Source organism: Cervus canadensis, chromosome 13, assembly GCF_019320065.1.
Source record: "Cervus canadensis isolate Bull #8, Minnesota chromosome 13, ASM1932006v1, whole genome shotgun sequence".
Classification (NCBI taxonomy): Eukaryota; Metazoa; Chordata; class Mammalia; order Artiodactyla; family Cervidae; genus Cervus; species Cervus canadensis.
Genome location: NC_057398.1, coordinates 54831444 through 54850673, shown reverse-complemented (window position 1 = coordinate 54850673; position 19230 = coordinate 54831444). Strand labels below are relative to the sequence as shown.

The 19230-nt window shown below is 40.7% G+C and overlaps 1 protein-coding gene across 4 annotated transcripts in view; it reads left to right on the top strand.

Moving 5' to 3' along the window:
• Positions 1-11925: 11925 nt before the first annotated feature.
• Positions 11926-19230, top strand: part of MARK1 (microtubule affinity regulating kinase 1) — a 139554-nt gene continuing 132249 nt past the window's right edge. Inside the window, exon 1 of one of the 4 annotated variants that reach the window (XM_043484584.1) lies at positions 11926-12290. In XM_043484584.1, the coding sequence (XP_043340519.1) occupies positions 12240-12290 (51 nt within the window). In that variant the 5' untranslated portion in view covers positions 11926-12239. The remainder of the gene's footprint in view (positions 12291-19230) is intronic. The other 3 variants (XM_043484585.1, XM_043484586.1, XM_043484587.1) reach the window with 3 other exon arrangements.

The window sequence follows — 19230 nt, the reverse complement described above, 5'->3', positions numbered from 1 at the left end:
CTTTACTGAACACCTGAAACTAACACAGCATTGTAAATCAAGTATACTCTGAGATAAAATAAAACTAAAAAAAATCTAATGCCTTTAACTATTTAATTAGTCCACAAGCTCTCTCACAACCATCGCCCAGGCAACTCCTCTGTCCACCTCTACACACAGGCTTAAAATTCAACATTAAAAAACTAAGATCATGGCCTCCCGTCCCATCACTTCATGGCAAAGAGATGGGGAAAGAATGACAGACTTTATTTTCTTGGACTCCAAAATCACTGCAGATGGTGACTGCAGGAATGAAATTAAAAGATGTTTGCTCCTTGGAAGAAAAGCTATGACCAACCTAGACAGCATGTTACAAACCAGAGACATTACTTTGCCAACAAAGGTCTGTCTAGTCAAGGCTGTGGTTTTTCCAGTGGTCATGTATGGATGTGAGAGTTGGACCATAAAGAAAGCTGAGCACTGAAGAATCGATGCTTTTGAACTGTGGTGTTGGAGACTCTTGAGAGTTCCTTGGGCTGCAAGGAGATCAAAATAGCCAATCCTGAAGGAGTGAGTGAAAGTCACTCAGTTGTGTTTGACTCTTTGTGACCCCTTGGACTATACAGTCCATGGAATTTTCTAGGCCAGAATACTGGAGTGGGTAGCCTTTCCCTTCTCCAGGGGATCTTCCCAACCCAGGGGTCAAACCCAGGTATCCTGCGTTGCAGGCGGATTCTTTACTAACTGAGCCACAAGAGAAGACCACAGGAAATTACTCCTGAATATTCACTGGGAGGACTGATGCTGAAGCTGAAACTACAATACTTTGGCCACCTGATGTGAAGAGCTGACTCATTAGAAAAGACCCTGATGCAGAGAAAGATTGAAGGCAGGAGAAGAAGGGGACAACAGAAGATGAGATGATTGGATGGCATCGCCAACTCAACGGACATGAGTTTGAGCAGGTTCCAGGAGTTGGTGATGGACAGTGAAGCCTGGTGTGCTGCAGTCCATGGGATCGCAAAGAGCTGGACACGATTGAGAGACTGAACTGAACTGAACTGTCCTCTCCATAATCACACCCCCTCACACACAAACACATACTCTCCAGGCTGTAAGTTATATCTTTTCATTGTTTCTTTCCTAATTCTCGTTTGCTCTTGGTTTTCATTCTAATCTGATATCATCCATATAAGAACATCAAAGAAGCTACATAATACAGTTTTGGCCTGGATCCTACCTCTAGGGCCAGACTTGATTTTACTTTACGTGTAAGAAGGTAAACTCAGCTATTGACATATATTCCTGTCCCTAACACTCACCTCCATGTCTCAGCTGCACTGATGTTCTCAATTTCAGAAGGCTAACAGTGGTTTTCAGGGTGAGTATAACAGAAGGGAAATGAGGGAGATGGGTGTGGGTCAGCAATCCTCATGTAGATGCCCAGGTGTACAAGCAAGAGGCCCAGAAATGAATGAAAAGAGGCCTGGGTTTAGGGCTGGAGGATCCAGGTTTTCAGATGTTTGTTGTGAAATGTATGCTACCAGGCAGTCATTTCACCTTTGGAGACTTGCTTTCTCCTTTGGGGAATGAACTAAGAATTTTTGTCTGCTTATCAGAATTTGAGTGTGGATTACATGAGATAACACAAAGAAACAAGTTTAGAAAATACACAAAAACATTGGCTTATTCTATTTTTATTGAGATATAGTTGACATATAATATTAGTTTCAGGTATATACCATAATGATATGATATTTGCATACCTTGAGAAATGATAACCACAATAAATCTAGTTAACATCTATCACTATACAGAGTTACAAAAATTTTTTAAAATCTACTCTTTTAGTAACTATGATATATGTGATAATCATATTGTTAATATAGTATTATTGACTACAGTCACCATGCTATACTTACTTTCCCATAACTTATTTATTTTTAACTGGGAGTTTGTAACTTTTGACCACTTTTATCTACTTTACCTTCTGTCACCTCTCATCTCTGGCAACAACCAATCTGTTCTCTGTGTATGTGAAGTTTTTTCTTTTTTAAGATTTCACATGTAAGTGAGATCATATGGTATTTGTCTTTCTCTGTCTGACTTTTTTCACTTAACATAATGCCCTCAAGGTCCATTCATGTTATTGCAAATGGCAAGTTTCCATTCTTTTTAATGGATGGATAATATTGCATTATATATATGTATATATATTTCCCACAGTTTCTTTATCCATTCATCCATTGGTGGACACTTAGATTGTTTTCATGTTTTGTCTATTGTAAATACTGCTGTAATAAATATGGGGGGGGTACATATATTTTTCATTCAAATATAATTGCTTTACAATGTTGTATTAGTTTCTGTTATATAATTAAGTAAATCAGCTATATGTACACATATATCCGCTCTCTTTTGGACCTCCCTCCTACCCCACCCCACCCCACCCTTCTAGGTCATCACAGAGTGCTAAGCTGAGCTTCCTGTGCTTTATAGCAGCTTCCACTACCTATCTATTTAACACATGGTAGTGTATTTTTTATATATATATATATATATATGCATATATATATATATGTCATTAGTGTTTTCATTTTCTTCTGATATATATACAGAAGTGAAACTGCTGGATCATGTGGTAGTTCTGTTTTTGATTTTATGGGGTATCTCCATACTGTTTTCCACAATAGTCACCAAATTTCCATTCCCACCAACAACGCACAGGGTTTCCTTTTCTCCATATCCTCACCAGCACTTGTGATTTCTTGTCTTTTGATAATAAACATCCTAACAGGTGTGAGGTGATATCTTGTTGCGATTTTGATGTGCATTTCCCTGATGGTTAGTGGTGCTGAGTACCTTTTCATATGTTTCTTGGCCATCTGTAAACACTGCCTCTCATACCCATCGGGCACTTAGCAATTAACACTGTATTTTGTTATTCAACTTCTCACGTCATTCTATCAAGTGTTCATGTTCCTTAACTTTAAGACCCACATAACCACAAGCAGAAGTGATTCTGAAAACAATGATAAAACAATGAGAACATGTCTTAAAATAGTCACTTTTTAAGGTTCTATACTTACCCCAAAGAGGCTGTCATCTTTCAATGCTTTAAATACTTCTTTAAAACATGATCCAGCTTGACGAATACAAGAAAATATTTTGCAAATATTAAATTTCTAATGTTTGATCAAATGTGAGATTATCCAATTGAATCACCCATACCATGTGATGGGGTTTGCTCTGAACGACTCTTCATTAAAATAAACCCTTGAAAGGCGATGACTTACCACCACTGAGAATACACAATAGCTGTGTCACAGGCTCCAGAGGCAATTACAAAAGAGGGGTTCCCGATGTGTGCCATCACAGCACTACAGACTTCTCCCGAGTGACCACTTGGAATGCTCAGCTCAACACATGACATGTAAATCTTGCTCTATGCATGTAAAAATTATTTGTAACATGTCAGTGTCAGACTTTGGTATATCTCCTCTTAGCATATATAGCACAGAGCACATAGTAGACATTAACACTTGGTAATGTGCAATGGATTTGTAGCATGGTGTTAAGGTGGAATTAAGATTTAATATGAGACAAGGAGGCAGCAAGAATGACTAAAAATATTACAAAGGAAATACATTTTTTTTTTCACATAAAAGTAAACTTGGATTCTAGCTGTGGTAGTCTTCTAGGATGCATATTTCATGGTTGTGATGCCTTTAAAAAGAGGCATTTCTAACTTTAGGAATTTGGATACTTGTTTTAGAACTAGAAAAGAAAGATACTGGCAAAGAGTGGGAAAATTTCATCTGGATCCTTGGCAACTGACCTATTAAGCAATGGAAGGGCCTAAGGGGTGACTATGAAGAGATAGTTTGAAAATATTGAGGGAAACCTAAAGTGGTTCCTTCATGTATGAGTGGCAATATGCCAAGGTTGTCTGCAAGAAATCTAGGATCTGAAAACATATGTTTAAATTCAGAGAAGTTATAAAACTGATGATTCATTTCTCTAATCATTGTTGAGTTATCCCCATATTCTAGGCACTGGAAAATACACCCACAGAATCTCCTTATCATCATTAGCGTAAGAGCTGCATAGGAAAATAAAATGTTCCATTAAAATGAGTAGTGGGGCTTTTTTTCTTAGGACTGACAGGAAATTTCCAAAACCATTTCTTCATCTGAAAAAAATTCTGCTAAAATGGTTATAAATGCAGATTCCTATCTATTATATGATTCTTGCTGAACTACTAAAATATTGACAGTTTATCTGAGGCTAATAGAAAAAGGAAAAAAAAAAAACAAACTACCAGTGATAGAAGATAAAGCAGTCCCTAATGATGAAATGTGGTAAATATGCTGGTGTCAAGATAAGAAAGGATAATATTACAAAATGTAGATCAAATACAAGCCACCTGGTCATGAAGGCATCTTTATTATGATCTTAAAGTACCCACGCTACTTGTGGAACCAGTTGAAGCCGTTTATACAAAAGCTTACTGGAGAAAGGCCAAAGTATTAAGAGAGAAAGCAATTACCTTTGGATTGAAGAAAAGATCTAACTACTGCAATTCATTACTTAAAAAAATAAATTAGACCTGGGAGCTTCTGTTTGCTAAAAGCGCAAGATAATCAATGCATAGTTTCAGAAAATGCTATTTGTTTTATGGAAGCCTCTGCTTTTGAACTGTCTAGACACTGAAAGTGCCTAGCCAAATTTTAACTTCCTGTGGCTGGGGTCTTTTGTCTATTTTATCTACTGCTCTTTCTGAAGAGCTTAATATAGTGCCTGGCATTAGCAGGGCTCAATATTTTTTAAAGAATGAATGAATGAAAGAAAAGCGAAGTAACAAGTGATGTCCATATTTAAGTAAGAAGGAAAGAAAATCATCAAAGTGTAAGTAACATAACATTTAATATGGCAAAAGCAGTTTGAAGGGATTGAGTAAATTAAGTAGAGATTATGGAAAGAAGCTACACAACTGATATTTTTATACTCAGAAAATAAGTATAAGAATTTAAAGGAACCATTCATCCAGTATACTATCTATGAAGTCAGCTAATCAAATTACAGGTTGCTTAAATGGATGTTGAATTACATTATGCATCAGTTTGCAGTTGTAAAGGCCAAGTGAAAGATGACCAAACTCTTGTTTTTGGGTGGCTACCATAAGACTTTGAAAGGATTGCTTTGCTTCCTATGTGACATTATAAAACTACAATTTGAAAGGTGCAATAGTGTGGGTGTATCCACACCTCTATGAGTCTATACATAACCAATGTCCCTTTATTTGAAGATGATGCTATTAAGGCTGATTTTCATCTGTGTTTTTTTTTTTTTTTTGATGTTGCTAAAGACTCATGCATCACTCATCTCCAGTAGTCATTTTGCTCTTCCAATTTGCACTGTTGAGTGATGCTGTGGTGCTCAGTCTGCTGTTTTTGCTTAGAAAGAGCCACCTGATTGCTGAGGATTCCTCCCTGGAGTTGATTTACCAGCTTTATTGCTTTCAGTGCTCTGTCATCATGTTATTCCACTTTTAATTTTTCAGCCTACCTTTAAGTCCTTCCTCCTGACTAAGACTTACTGTTAGTACACCTTGGTTTATGCAGATATACATTTAAAAGGCTGTTTTATTGAAATATCAGTGAGCAGCAACTCTTCTATATGGATAAAAATGAATGATTACAGTAAAATCACAAAATAGTAAAATTAGCAGCACTGCATTAAGCAACTGCTCTACAGGAGACAGAACAGTCTCTTTGCTGTGCAATTAGTAACATTTATTTAGGAAAATATTTTGTATACTGTGTGAACTCTTATGTACTCCTGAAGTCCCTGGTTGTAAGTTTGAATGATTCTGCTATAACATCTTTTCAATTCCCATGTAATGCTTCTTAGAAACTCAGAATGTGTAAGTGTCGGAAAATTTACAACAGGAGGCAACTCAGTAAAAGTCATTTGGGAAATCGACTAATTTCTAGGTACTCCTGCTAGGTGTTGGGTGAAAAGAGTTAAACAGGACATATTTCCCTCCTTGACTCAACTCACAGTAGGGTGGGGGACCAGTCAGGTACACACAGCTCAAACGGACCAACAGTAGAAGACTGGGCAAGGTATAGACAGTGGCTGACACTCAGTCACGTCTGACTCTTTGCAATCCCATGGACTGTAGACTGCCAGGCTCCTCTGTTCATGGAATTCTCTAGGCAAGAATACTGGAGTGGGTTGCCATTCCCTTCTCCAGGGGATCTTCCTCACCCAGGGATCAAACCTAAGTCTCCTGCATTGCAGGCAGATTCTTTACCATCTGAGCCACCAGGGAATCCCGGAGATAGTGGGACTGGGGGAGATTAATTAACTCTGTGGTATGGGAAGGAGTAAGCATGTCAGGGAAGCCTTCCAAAAGATGGTTTTTAAAGATCAACTTGAATTCCATCAGGCAGAAAAGAGGGGAGAATATTCCAAAAAGTGAGAACAGATGACAAAGGTGCAGAGGAATAAAGCAATATGCCACATGTGGGGAATTCCAAACAGTGAGATATTGCTGAGCCTAGAGTCCTTGTGGGGAACGGAAGGAGATTAAATGTCACCTCGACAGTGATTGTGTTTGCAACATGCAGAGTGGCCCAACCTAAATAACAAAGACAGTTTATAAGATAAATTATATCTTTTCTTTTGAGACCATTTTCCATTTCAGTGATTCACCATTTTGAGTAGTGATTGTTAACACGAAATAAAAACTTACCTTGTTAATCATAGGAGAGCAATCAGGATCCAGTTTATTTTTTGAAAGGAACTAACCATGTTTCTCTTTAGCTGGGATAACTCTTGGGTGCTTTACAAAACCTCTCATTTTGTAAGTTTCTTTGTTGTGGGTTAAATGAGAGATTGGAGACAGCTATTGAAACAAAGTATGCCCCCAACAGTCAAGTCTATCAGACACTGGATACATTTAAAGCACATGATAAAAAATATACAGTTTTCTGAATTTGTTATAAGTTCTGCTGAATCTGTCACATTTGATAAATTGTTTATAAATGACTATTATCTGTGAACATTTGTATGAATTCACCATGTTTTTTATTTAGCTCTGTAAAAAAAGTATGATAATGCTAACTGCCAGTAACTATTAGGTGAAGAATACATCCTTTGAGCAGTTCAGTGCTTGGCATGTGGTAGAGTAGCACTTAATAAATGTTTGTTGAGTCAAAGAACAAATTATTAATGGCTTCTAATCAAGGCCTTTGATTCTTCAGCAATTAAATCTCTTTATTGTCATTTTTTACTTTACAGAGAAATGCTGACCAATATGATTTAAGTCACATACGTAATTTTATGTTTTTCAGTATCCACATTTGAAAAAGTAAAAAGAAACAGCTGAAATTAATATAATAATATATTTTATTTAACCCATGTCAATATATTATGATTTTGATATATAATCAATATAAAATCTATTAAAGTGATACCTTACACTTTTTTCCCTAGGTATTTAAAAATCAGCATGCATTTTATATTCAGAGCACATCTCAATCCAGATGATAAATTTTCTAAGTTTATCTAAATCTGTATTTAGATTTCAGAATATTTATAGTTGAAAAGATAGATTCATGTACCCAAGTTTTACCCAACATAATTTAAAATTTTCCAATAACTGAATCAAATGTCAGTTTTCAAATTATTTGCAGTGATATCAAATGAAAAAGTCAGTTCCTCAGTCACAGGGGCAACCAGTCAAGAGCTCAGTAGCTGCCTGTAGTTAGTACCTGCTGTATACAACAGTGTAGTTCTAGAGAATTCTGCTCCATAGAGTTACTGGAAAACAGTGCTTATTCAGCACATTTCAGTGTAGGTTTAGCACCTCATATATATTTTAAATTTTCTTTGTTTTTGCATTATTTCAATTTTTTTTCTGAAACCTGTATTACCCTAACACCTTAGAGGTTAGAAATCTCTATATTAAACATGCCCCATTTAGTTAACAATCCAAAGGAAAATTACTAAAATCCTTAAGATATTGCTTTGGTCATTTCTTCATAGTCACTGGCACAAGAAGCTATATATAGTGACACAAAAAAATATGCTTATGAGCATTCTCACTATTAAGGACTATGGCTAAACAGTTTTCATTCAATCACAGTACTGCCTCATGCCATTTTAGGGGGGTGAGCTCACATAGTAGTACACACTCACTTTTGTAGTTGTTTTTCAGTCACTAACTCTTTGTGACCCCATGGACTGCAGCACACCAGGCTCCTCTGTCCAACACTATCTCTGGGAGTTTCCTCAAATTCATGTCCATTGAGTCGGTGATGCCATCCAACCATCTCATCCTCTGTCATTCCCTTCTCCTCCTGCCCTCAATCTTTCCCAGCATCAGGGTCTTTTCCAATGAGTCAGTTCTTCGCATCAGGTGGCCAAAGTATTGGAGCTTCAGCTTCAGCATCAGTTCTCCCAGTGAATATTCAGGACTGATTTCCTTTATGATTGACTGGTTTGATTTCTTTGCAGTCCAAGTGACTCTCGAGTCTTATCCAACACCACACTTCAAAAACATCAGTTCTATGGTGCTCAGCCTTCTTTATGATCCAACTCTCACATCTGTACATGACTACTGGAAAAACCATAGCTTTGACTATACAGACTTTTGTCAGGAAAGTGATGTCTTTTAAAAGACAAAATGACTTTTTTCTAACCCAAGTAAAGTGAAATTTATGTACCAAGCCTAAAATTGTGGGTATGAATAGGATTGTTTGAACGCCATTTTTGGATAGAGTTGTTTCTAGTCTATTTTGTTAACCATAATTACAGATTTGAGTTATCCATCTAGTAACAACTGTCTTTGAATATAGTTCCATTGCTATAAAGCCATCTTTATGGGTTGATTTTAAAAATAGGTATCCCTCATTATTAGTATGGAATATTCAGTAAGTTTCAACATGTGAGCACTGTGTAGGAAATATAGCTAAGGGATTTACTGAAGACTTTTAAAACAGTTTTTTAATTAAAAAAATTTTTATTGAAGTATAGTTGATTTACACTGTCGTGTTAATTCCTGCTGTACAATGAAGTGAATCAGCCATATGTATACATATATCCCTTTCCTGTTGACCCTCCCTCCCCTCTCTATCCCACCCACCTCGGTCATTACAGAGCACCAAGCTGAGTTCCCTGCACTATGCAGGACGTTCCCACTAAGTAGCACACATGGGAATGTGTCCATCCCAATCTCCCAGTTCACCCCCCCACCCATATTCACACATCCACCCTCCACATCTGCGTCTCCATTCCTGACCCAGGTTCATCTGTACCATTTTCCCAGATTCCACATGCATGCATTAATATACGATATTTGTTTTTCTCCTTCTGACTTACTTCACTCTGTATGACAGACTCTAGGTCCATCCAGGTCTCTATGAATGACTCAATCTCATTCCTTTTTATGGCTGAGTAACAGCCCATTGGAAGGAAGGTGTAGCATATACATACAATGGAATATTACCCAAGACTTCGAATGTGTACGTCAACATTTTAGAAGCTATTAGGCCAGAATCCTGGGTGCTCCTTTGAGCTCTGTCTCTAATTAGCCATCGCATCTCAGAGGTATAATGACCTTACAGGGTCAGGGGAGAGCTGTTGATCTTTTGACCACTGCAAGATTGAACTGTACCATATATTCCAGTTATTTTTTTTTCTGTACACCATTAACCTGGTGCATCCATGATTTTGAATAAGCCAGTTGAGTGGAATTTTGTAAAATGGGAAGAAATATGCCTGTCTGGGTCACCATACGGATAGATAACATGTGAGTGGACACAGAAAAAACATCCAAGCTACCAGTTCAAGGACTGATTCATATTCCAATGGGGCTGAACACCCTTTCACAGACGCTTGTTTCTGCTCATGTTAACAGGGTACTATTGCCACATAAGGTACTCTTGAGTGGCTGCACCCTGGACTGTAGCAGTGGCTGTAGTTGATCAGAAAAGTACAAGCTTCTACCTTGGCAACTTCAGTACATCTTGATGATTCAGGACCTCTGCAGAAGGACTGAGAAAGCTTGGCATTCTCAATTGCACACCATTTTTTAGCATGCAGCCTTGTAGTTCTAATGCCTGTATTCTGTTTGTGGAATGGTGATGAACGCCTAATGGATCTTGTGACATTTTTTACTGGCTTTGTGAAATTGAGATGTGTCTACAAATAAAATGTTAAAGAAACAAATACATAGATGATGGTCTAGAAGTCAATTTATATGCTGGGTGAGATTTTTTTCCTCAGAGGACCCCCGTGTCTGCTATTTTTAAGTTTTTTGTACCATGTTTTAAGGGTCAAGTGTTACGTTTTCAGAAACAACCTTTAATGAGTCAGGGTAAAAGCCATCTGGTGCAAATGGATGAACTTCAGGAGAAAGGAGGAATTTCCCATCATCTTAAGATTCCCAATGGGTTTGAGAAAGTAGCTCAAAAATGGGATTTATCCCCTTCTATCTACTGCTCCTTTTATCTTCCAGTCATGAAAGAATGTGAAAAAGACATACTGGAAAGACGAGGAATAGGGAAATGGTATGGTTTTTGTCCTAGAGGCTGACTGTGCAAAATGTAAGCTTTCAAATTAGATAAAAGAAGCAGCATTGCTTTTTAGGGGGCCAATGGGCCCTGGGTAACGCGTTACAGAGGTGGGTCTGCAGGATGTAAGAAGTGGCAGGTGGGTGGCCGGGTGATAAAACCACCTGGAGGAGGTAGGACAGGACAAATCAGAGCCAGCTCTCCGCCCTCCCTAAACAAGCTCGCCTAAGTGACACTTCCTTGCGTCCCAGGAAGTGACGATCAGCCAGAGTAGACGTCCTCACTCCCGGGTCTCAGCCACTCCGGGGGTGCCGCGGTGGGCGCCTGGCGACCTCTTCCGCCGGCCGGGCTCCCTAGGAGGCCATCCTGTCCCGGCATATCGGCGAGCCGTCTGGCCGGAGCCCATCGCACAGCGTCCCGGAGCACCGCCTCCGAGGCTGCTGGCACTTTTAGGGGGGCTTTTATGCCCTCTCCCCAACTATGAGGGTGACCTGAACCCAACGGCTTCCCGGGAGAGGGGGACCGAGAGAGCTCGGGGGAGGACAGAAACTGAGAAAGCTGGGGAACGGCGAAGGAGGCGATGAATTTAAGAATAGGAAAAGTCCCGAGATAGCAGATAGGATCCAGCGTAGGATCGTACCGATTCTTCCCCCCCCACCCCCATGAAACGGACAAAAAGGACCACTCAATTGCATCAGCGCCCTCTCACCTCCCCACCGCCTCCCCGCCCCGGCAAAACCCAAACACAATTCAAAAATTAAATCCACCAGAAGCTCTGAGAGACTACCGTACTCCGCGGGTGGGGGCGAGAAACAAAAATAAACACGGGGACAGACGGGCGATGGAGCGCGGAAGGAGGAGGAGGAGGCGGCCCCGCATCCCTAATGAGGGAATGAATGGAGAGGCCCCCCTCGGCTGGCGCCCGCCCACCCGGCGGCGGCCGCCAAGTGCCTCCGGGCGCAGCGTGCCGCGCCCGCCGCTCCTCGCGCAGCCGGCTCGGGCCGCTCCTCCCGGTTCAGGCGCGGCGGCGGCGGCGGCGGAGACCGCGCGGGACTCTGAGTCTGGGTTGGCGCGCCGGGGGCGCGGGGACGCCGCCGCGCTGGGCCCCGGGCGCGTGGCTGCGGCTCGGCCGGGCGGCGCCGCTCACCTGAGGCGGGGCGTGGGGGCGCGGCGCGGGCGGTGCTGTCAGGGCCGCGGCTCCCGGCTCCCGGCTGCGCTCGGCGGGACGAGCCAGGCAGTGATTTGCGGCGCCGCTTCGCCTTCGGCCATGGCCCGGAGAGCCTAGCGGGGCCCGGACACCGCCCCCCCCCACCGCCCCTCTCCGGCTCCAGCCCCGCCTCCCAGCCTCGGCGTCGCGTCCCGCCGGCCTCGCCGCCCGGCCCGCGCCGGGCAACCGCCCTCGCCCGGAGCCCTCCCTCGGCCCGGCCCGCGTCCCCCCGGCGGCGCCGCCGCGGGAAGCGGCTCCCCCTCCTCTTCCTCCGCGTCTTCTGTCCCCCCCGTTCCCCCGCCGCGGCCGCTTGTTGCACCGCCCGCGGCCTGCGGGAGCCGCTCTCCGCGGCCCGGCCCCGGCTTCGCGCGAAGCGGCCGCAACCCCTGCCTCTCGCCCCCGGGGCCCGCAGCAAGCCCGGGCCCTGCCCGGCCCGCGAGACCCCGGCCCGACCCCGCCGCCCGCACAAAATGTCGGCCCGGACGCCATTGCCGACGGTGAACGAGCGGGACACGGAGAACGTGAGTAGCCGGAGCCTCCCCGGCAGCGGTGGGGCCGGACGCTGCCCCCCGACCGCCGCTTCACCTTCCGCGTGGGCCGCCCGGGGTCCCCAGGGCGACCTCCCGCCGCAGGGTCTCCACCCGGAGCCCGGCGTGACCCTCGCCCCCCGGCTTAGCCCCTGTCCTCCTTTCCAGCCCCATTTCGCTGCTTTCCTCTGAAGGGTGAGGGTTGGGGGGCGCCGTCGGTGGCGCCCTCCCCGCGGAGGTGTCCTCCGGAGAAGGATGGGGGTGATGGAGGGCAGAGAGGCACAAGGAGATGGCAGAGTGGGCATCCCGGAGGTTTTTATTTCCACTCGGCATTCCGTATTCCCCACCCGAATGTTTGCTCTATGATCACAGACGAGCCGGCCGACTGCCTCTTCTTCCCCTTGCTTTTCTGGCTCTTTCGGTCCTTCGCACCCCACCCCCCTGCATTGCCCCATGACTTTGCTTTTTATCACATTAGGTCCACAGTTGGGTCTTGGGCACCAAAGAGGGACGGTCGGGGATGGAAGGGACGAGAAGAGGACTAGAGACGGGTGTGTGTGTATGTGTGTGTGTGTTGGGGTGTGAGTTTATACTGCTGTGTGATACTCTTCCATAGAAATGAGTGGAAGAATTTCATCACCCGTTTCTGTGGTTCCAGGGTGACAGCAAAATGTTTAAAAGCCCAGTGAAGCCAACGGCTTTTGCTTCTCTTCCTCAAGTCAGTGGTAATAATTCAGGGCAGGTTTTACTTTAAATACCTCTCCTCCTCCTCGGAGTGTCACAAGGTGCATTTCTTTGAAGGAAGGATTTTCTGTGTCTTTGATCAAATTGCCCTCAGGAGTTTTCATCTCGCTGCCGGTGTCCCCTGTGTTTAAACTTCTGAAAACCGAAAGAGCCAAATCAGTTGTTATTTCCATGTTCTGAAAAGTACAATTGTGTGTGAATGCATGAGTTTCTTTGTGGCAAAGGGTTTAAAAAAAAATTTTTTTTTTTTAAGTCCTCATGACCTGTAAAGAGGGCCTTGGCTGATTTTTCTGACCGGTTTTGAGTACCCCTTAGAGGGGTACTGAGTTTTGGTCTGCTGTCCAATCTCTGTCAAGTCAACTCCTTGACTCTCCAGCTCTTGGTTGGAGAGCCTTCCAAGGGTTGGTAAAATAAAATAATGAAGGGCTTTGGCATTCTTAGACAAAAGATACAAGAGAGAAGACATACAAACTCACCGCCAAAGTGTTGGAGGGAGGTATATAAACAGTTTATTTAATCTTGGAGCATAGAGGAACGTAGAAACTTGATAGAAGGGAGACGAAATTCTGGTAAGAGACTGTCGAAGGTCCAAGAAATTTCAGAGTATGCTTATGTGCTGTTTAGTGTCCTGCATTTCACATGGTAAAGATACAGTGCAAGGCTGCTGACACCATAAATTATAACTTAGTTTACAACATAACTGTTTTTTAAAAGCCTGTTTTTAAAAATATAATTGATACATAATTTTGGTTGAGAGATTGAAGAAGATGACGGGAAAAGACGCAAAATTGGGTTAAAGCTGATTTTAAAGCCAAGGTGGTACAGGATTTTCCTAATAAAAAATCTTCGAAAAACGGTGTCATTCAGTATGAATGAAAAGTAGGCAAATGATGACCTTTGCTTTTATGAGCAAGACACTGCGTTTTTAACCTAAGAAAGGTGGAAAAATACATTGTTTTTATTTTCTTTTGGATTATGAGTAGTACGGCTTTTTCCACCGTCTGATGTCTGCTTTATACAGACATGAGATAGCATTATACAAATATCTATCAGGGAATAGTACAGAATGCAGCATCACATGTAAACCAGGAAGAAGGGGGGAGTTCAGTTAAGCAATAGCAGTGTACTACATTTTGCTTCTGAAAATGAATATGCTATGTAAACTCACCTGCTCTGTTTCTGGACATGGTTTTTCTAAGTTGCTTTTATGATCTTGTCCCTTGTTGTTGGTTCTGTCGTGCATAACTATACTCTCTTAGGCTGTCTTTACCCACATCCTGATATTCTCCTGATTGCCATGAAAAGTATCTGTTGTACTATAGCTGTTAATTTATCAGCAAGTATGCACTCAGTTCTGTTTTTGAGCTACAAGGGATGCCGAGGTAGTATTAACATTTAAGACAAGGCCTCTCCCCTCAAGGAACTTAAGAAGGAAGGTAAATAGAGTCTCAAAGAGATAGTGTACAGTAGAAAGCTATGTATAAATATGGCTGAATTGTTTTATAGGTGCTATAGGTTTTTAATTAGAGGGATCACCAGTGATGGCTATTGAATCACCATTCGTGTCTCTATTCTCTGGTTGGTAGTAAATGTCATTACTCATTCTTGCTTACTTCTCATCAGTGAGATAAAGCAACAAATCTACTTGTTAGCTAATATACAAAGACCAGTGTGGTAATCAAAATGAACATTTGTTTGTAGCTGTTCTCAGTGAAATTGACATTTAAAAAAAAATGATTGTGAAAAATTTACATTCGTGTGACTATCAAATGCTGGTAAGCCTTTTGGAATATTAAGGATATAACTAAATACCTTTTATGATTGCTAAAAATGATTTAAACAAAATAATTAAAGAACCTTTGAATTTTACTGTCATTTGCACTTGTTATAAACATTTTAGTGATACATGAATGGATTTGGTATCTTTGGAAATATGTAGTATCTACCCTTCACTAATATATATCGAGGGTATATAAGTAAACATTAATATTATATATAAAACAATTCAGAAGACTGATGTTACAGCACTGTAACATTAGTAGTAAATATTCTTCTCTTTACTACTGGTGTATAGTAGAATGAGAAAGAATTGCTTTTCTTTGAGAACATTCTGTGTGTTTTTTCAAAAGTATTTTCTTAGATGAAGGGTTTGTGTGTGCATTTTTAATAGGCCTCAAATGGCTAAATACAATAGAACAACCGATGATTAACTTTAAAGGCAATGAATACTTCCTAGTGAGGTAGAAAACATATGTTGAGTATCGTAGAATTAATTTATGCAAAATGTGTTTGATTTTAGGTTGTAAATAAGTCCAGAAAGAGAATGGGTATTTGAATGGATATTTCCTTATTTTACTTCTGTTAGATTATACTTGGATAATTCCAGCATGGATATAGAGAATATATTGCCATTACCCTTTTGTGCTTGTAAATAAAAGTTTTTTTTCCTGTTTTAGGAAATAATTTTTCTACATAAATTTTCTAAACAATTTTCCTGAAATATGTTTTAGGAAACAATTTTTTCTCATGTTTTAGGAAAACTAATTTTGCTAATTACTATGGATCCAAAGTGTCCCAGCTAGCTTTCTGTGGTGAAATTGTGATCAGTACAAAGGAAATTGACTTGATTCCGTCTTAGGATCTTGTAAAATGGACTTTTGAAACTTTTAATAACAAAACTCTTGATGATGATTCTTTTCAAAAATCCGAAATTCACTATGGTGACCATAATGGTACTACTAAGGTGGACGTCAATAGTTTGCCTCATGGGAACAATTGTTAATTATGTGAAAAGGCAGGAGAGAAGTATGCTTTTGCCACTACTGTTGGGTTTTATCAGTACCATGTGCGTACATCACGTGTCACGGGACCTATCATATTGCCTTCTAATTGCTAATTTACTTTGTCTCCTTTGTTCTGTACTGCCAGTGCCAGCACAATGACTGGCAGTAATATATAAGAGAGCCGTCGTATAATATTTCCCGTTTGAATTTTTTCCTTTGTCATCAAAATATATTAGTAACACTGGGAAGGGAACATATTACAAAGCCCTCAGAGAGTGCAGTGACCTGCCCAAGGTCATAACCAGTCTCTGATGTCTTCTACCATTGCTGCGCTCATGCTATTGCTTCTTCAGGTTTTTGTTTTGTTTCTGTCTCAGAGATTTTAAAAGAACATTCATGATGATATGAGATAATTAGAGGAAGAACAGGGTCTGCCATGCTCATCTGATTCCTGAACCTTTGCTCAAAGAAACCTTTGTTGTTTTCCCCTTGTCCCAAAGTTTCTTTAAGAAGACTTTTGAAATGATTGTAGCCAACATTGCTGTCTGCTGTAACTGAACATCTGTGTATGTATAGTCCATACCATTGGTTTCCAGAGTGGGTATGCAGGACCATCCATTGTGAGAAAAAAAATGTCTTTGCCTTCTATCCTCTTCCTTCTGACCTCAAGGCTATTATTAACTCTCCTCCTCCTCTCCCTCCCCTCCTCCTCTAAATCTTAGGTGGTTTAGAATCAGCCACATATTTTAAAATTACTATTCTTTTGCCATTTCTTTTCCATCTCAGGTTTTCCTTTGGAGGTCATTTTCCCTTTTGTTTATAGATATCTTTTGGTGATAATTGTCATAAACTTTTTTTTAATATAAAAATATATTTTGCCCGTTTCTTGAAAGGTAGCCTTGCTCAGTCTCCAATTCTGAGTTGCTTTTCCATTGTCTTCTTATTACCATTGCTTCTGTTCAGAAGTCATCTGCCAGTATGTTGGTGTCTTTTCTCTCTCCCTCTTTTTTTAAGATTCTCTCTTTTTCTTGAGTGTCATACTTTCACAACGGTGTATTTAAGTATAGATTTCTTTTCTTCCTGTTTGTATCTCCTGTCTTTGAATTCCTATTTTTTTAATTAAAAGCTAGGATACTATTAACTATTATTTTTTTGAACATGGCCTTGCTTCTGGGCTCTTTAGAATTTTGTTTTGGTACTCTGATTAGATTATATTGGACCTTAACTCTTCCATGTCTTAACTTCTTTTTATTTTTTAAATTGAAATACAGTTGATTTATAATATTGTGTTAGATTCAGGTGTATACCAAAGTGATTCAGTTATATATGTATGTGCATATATGATACATACACATATATATTTTCCAGATTCTTTTACATGATAGGTTACTACAAGATATTGAATATAGTTTCCTGTGCTATACAGTAAGTCCTTGTTTGTCTGTTTTGTATATAGCAGTATGTATCTGTTAGTCCCAGACTCCTAATTTATCTCTCCCTTCCCCGCTTTCTCCTTTGGTGACTATAAGTTTGTTTTCTGTGTCTGTGAGTCTATTTCTGTTTTGTAATAAGTTTGCTTAGGTCATTTTTTTAGATTCCACATATAAATGATACCGTATGATACTTGTCTTTCTCTGACTTCTTCACTAGGTGTGATAATCTCTAGGTTCATCCATGTTGCTGCTGCAAATGGCATTATTTTATTCTTCTTTTATGCCTGAGTAATGTTCCATTGTGCATATATACTCCATCTTCTCTAGCCATTCATTTGTTGATTGCTGTTTAGGTTTTCTTCCATATCTTGGCTGTTGTAAATAGTGCTGCTGTGAATATTGGGCTGCATGTATCTTTTTGAATTAAAGTTTGCATCTTCTTTGGATGTATGCCAAAGAGTGGGATTGCTGGATCATGTGGTAACTCTAGTTTTAGTTTTTTTCCTGTAATTAATCTTTATTGAAGTATAATTACTTTACAATGTTGTGTTATTAATAGTTTTTGCTATACAGCAGGGTAAATCAGCTATACATATATATCTTCTCTTTTTTGGATTTCCTTCCCATTTAGGTCATCACAGAGCACTGAGTAGAGTTCCCTGAGCTATATGGTAGATTCTCACTAGTTATCAGTTTTATACATAGTGTGTGTGTGTATATATATACACACACATAGATATATACACGTTAAACCCAACCTAGAAGTTCATACCACTCCCCATCCCTGCCTTGGTAGCCATGTTTGTTCTTTACATCAGTGTCTCTATTTCTGCTTTGCAAATAAGTTCCTCTGTATCATTTTTCTAGATTCCATATGCAAGTATATGGTTTTGTTTTTCTGACTTACTTCATTCTGTATGACAGTCTCTAGGTCCATCCATGTCTCTGCAAATGGCACAATTTCATTCCATTTTATGACTGAGTAATATTTCATTGTATACATGTACCACATCTTCTTTATCCATTTCTGTATTGATGGATATTTAGGTTGCTTCCATATCCTAGCTGTTGTAAATAGTGCTGCAGTGAAAAGTGAGGTGCATGTATCTTTTCAGATTATGGTTTTCTGTGGATATGTGCCCAGGAGTGGGATTGCTGAATCATCAGTCAGTCAGTTCAGTCGCTCAGTCATGTCTGACTCTTTGCGACCCCATGGACCGCAGCACGCCAGGCTTCCCTGCCCATCACCAACTCCTGGAGTCCACCCAAACTCATGTCCATTGAGTTGGTGATGCCATCCAACCATTTTATCCTTTGTCATCCCCTTCTTCTCCCACCCTCCATCTTTCCCAGCATCTGGGTCTTTTCAAATGAGTCAGCTCTTCGCATCAGGTGGCCAAAGTATTGGAGTTTCAGCTTCAGCATCAGTCCTTCCAGTGAACACTCAGGACTGATTTCCCTCAGAATGGACTGGTTGGACCTCCTTGCAGTCCAAGGGACTCTCAAGAGTCTTCTCCAACACCACAGTTCAAGAGCATCAATTCTTCGGCGCTCAGCTTTCTTTATAATCCAACTCTCACATCCATACATGACCACTGGAAAAACCATAGCCTTGACTAGACAGACCTTTGTTGACAAAGTGATGTCTCTGCTTTTTAATATGCTGTCTAGGTTGGTCATAACCTTCCTTCCAAGGAGTAAACGTCTTTTAGTTTCATGGCTGCAGTCACCTTCTGCAGTGATTTGGAGCATATGATATTCTTTTTAGTTTTTTTTAAGAATCTTCATACTGTTCTCCATACTGGTTCTACCCATTTATATTCCTTTTAAATCACAGTTTCAGTTTCATTACTCGTGATTGATTTGTTCATGTTTCTGTATCTTCCTGGTTCCATCTTGGAAAGCTGTACCTTCCTAAAAATGTGTTCGTTTCTTCTAGGTCCTCCATTTTGTTGGCGTGTAGTTGTCTTTAGT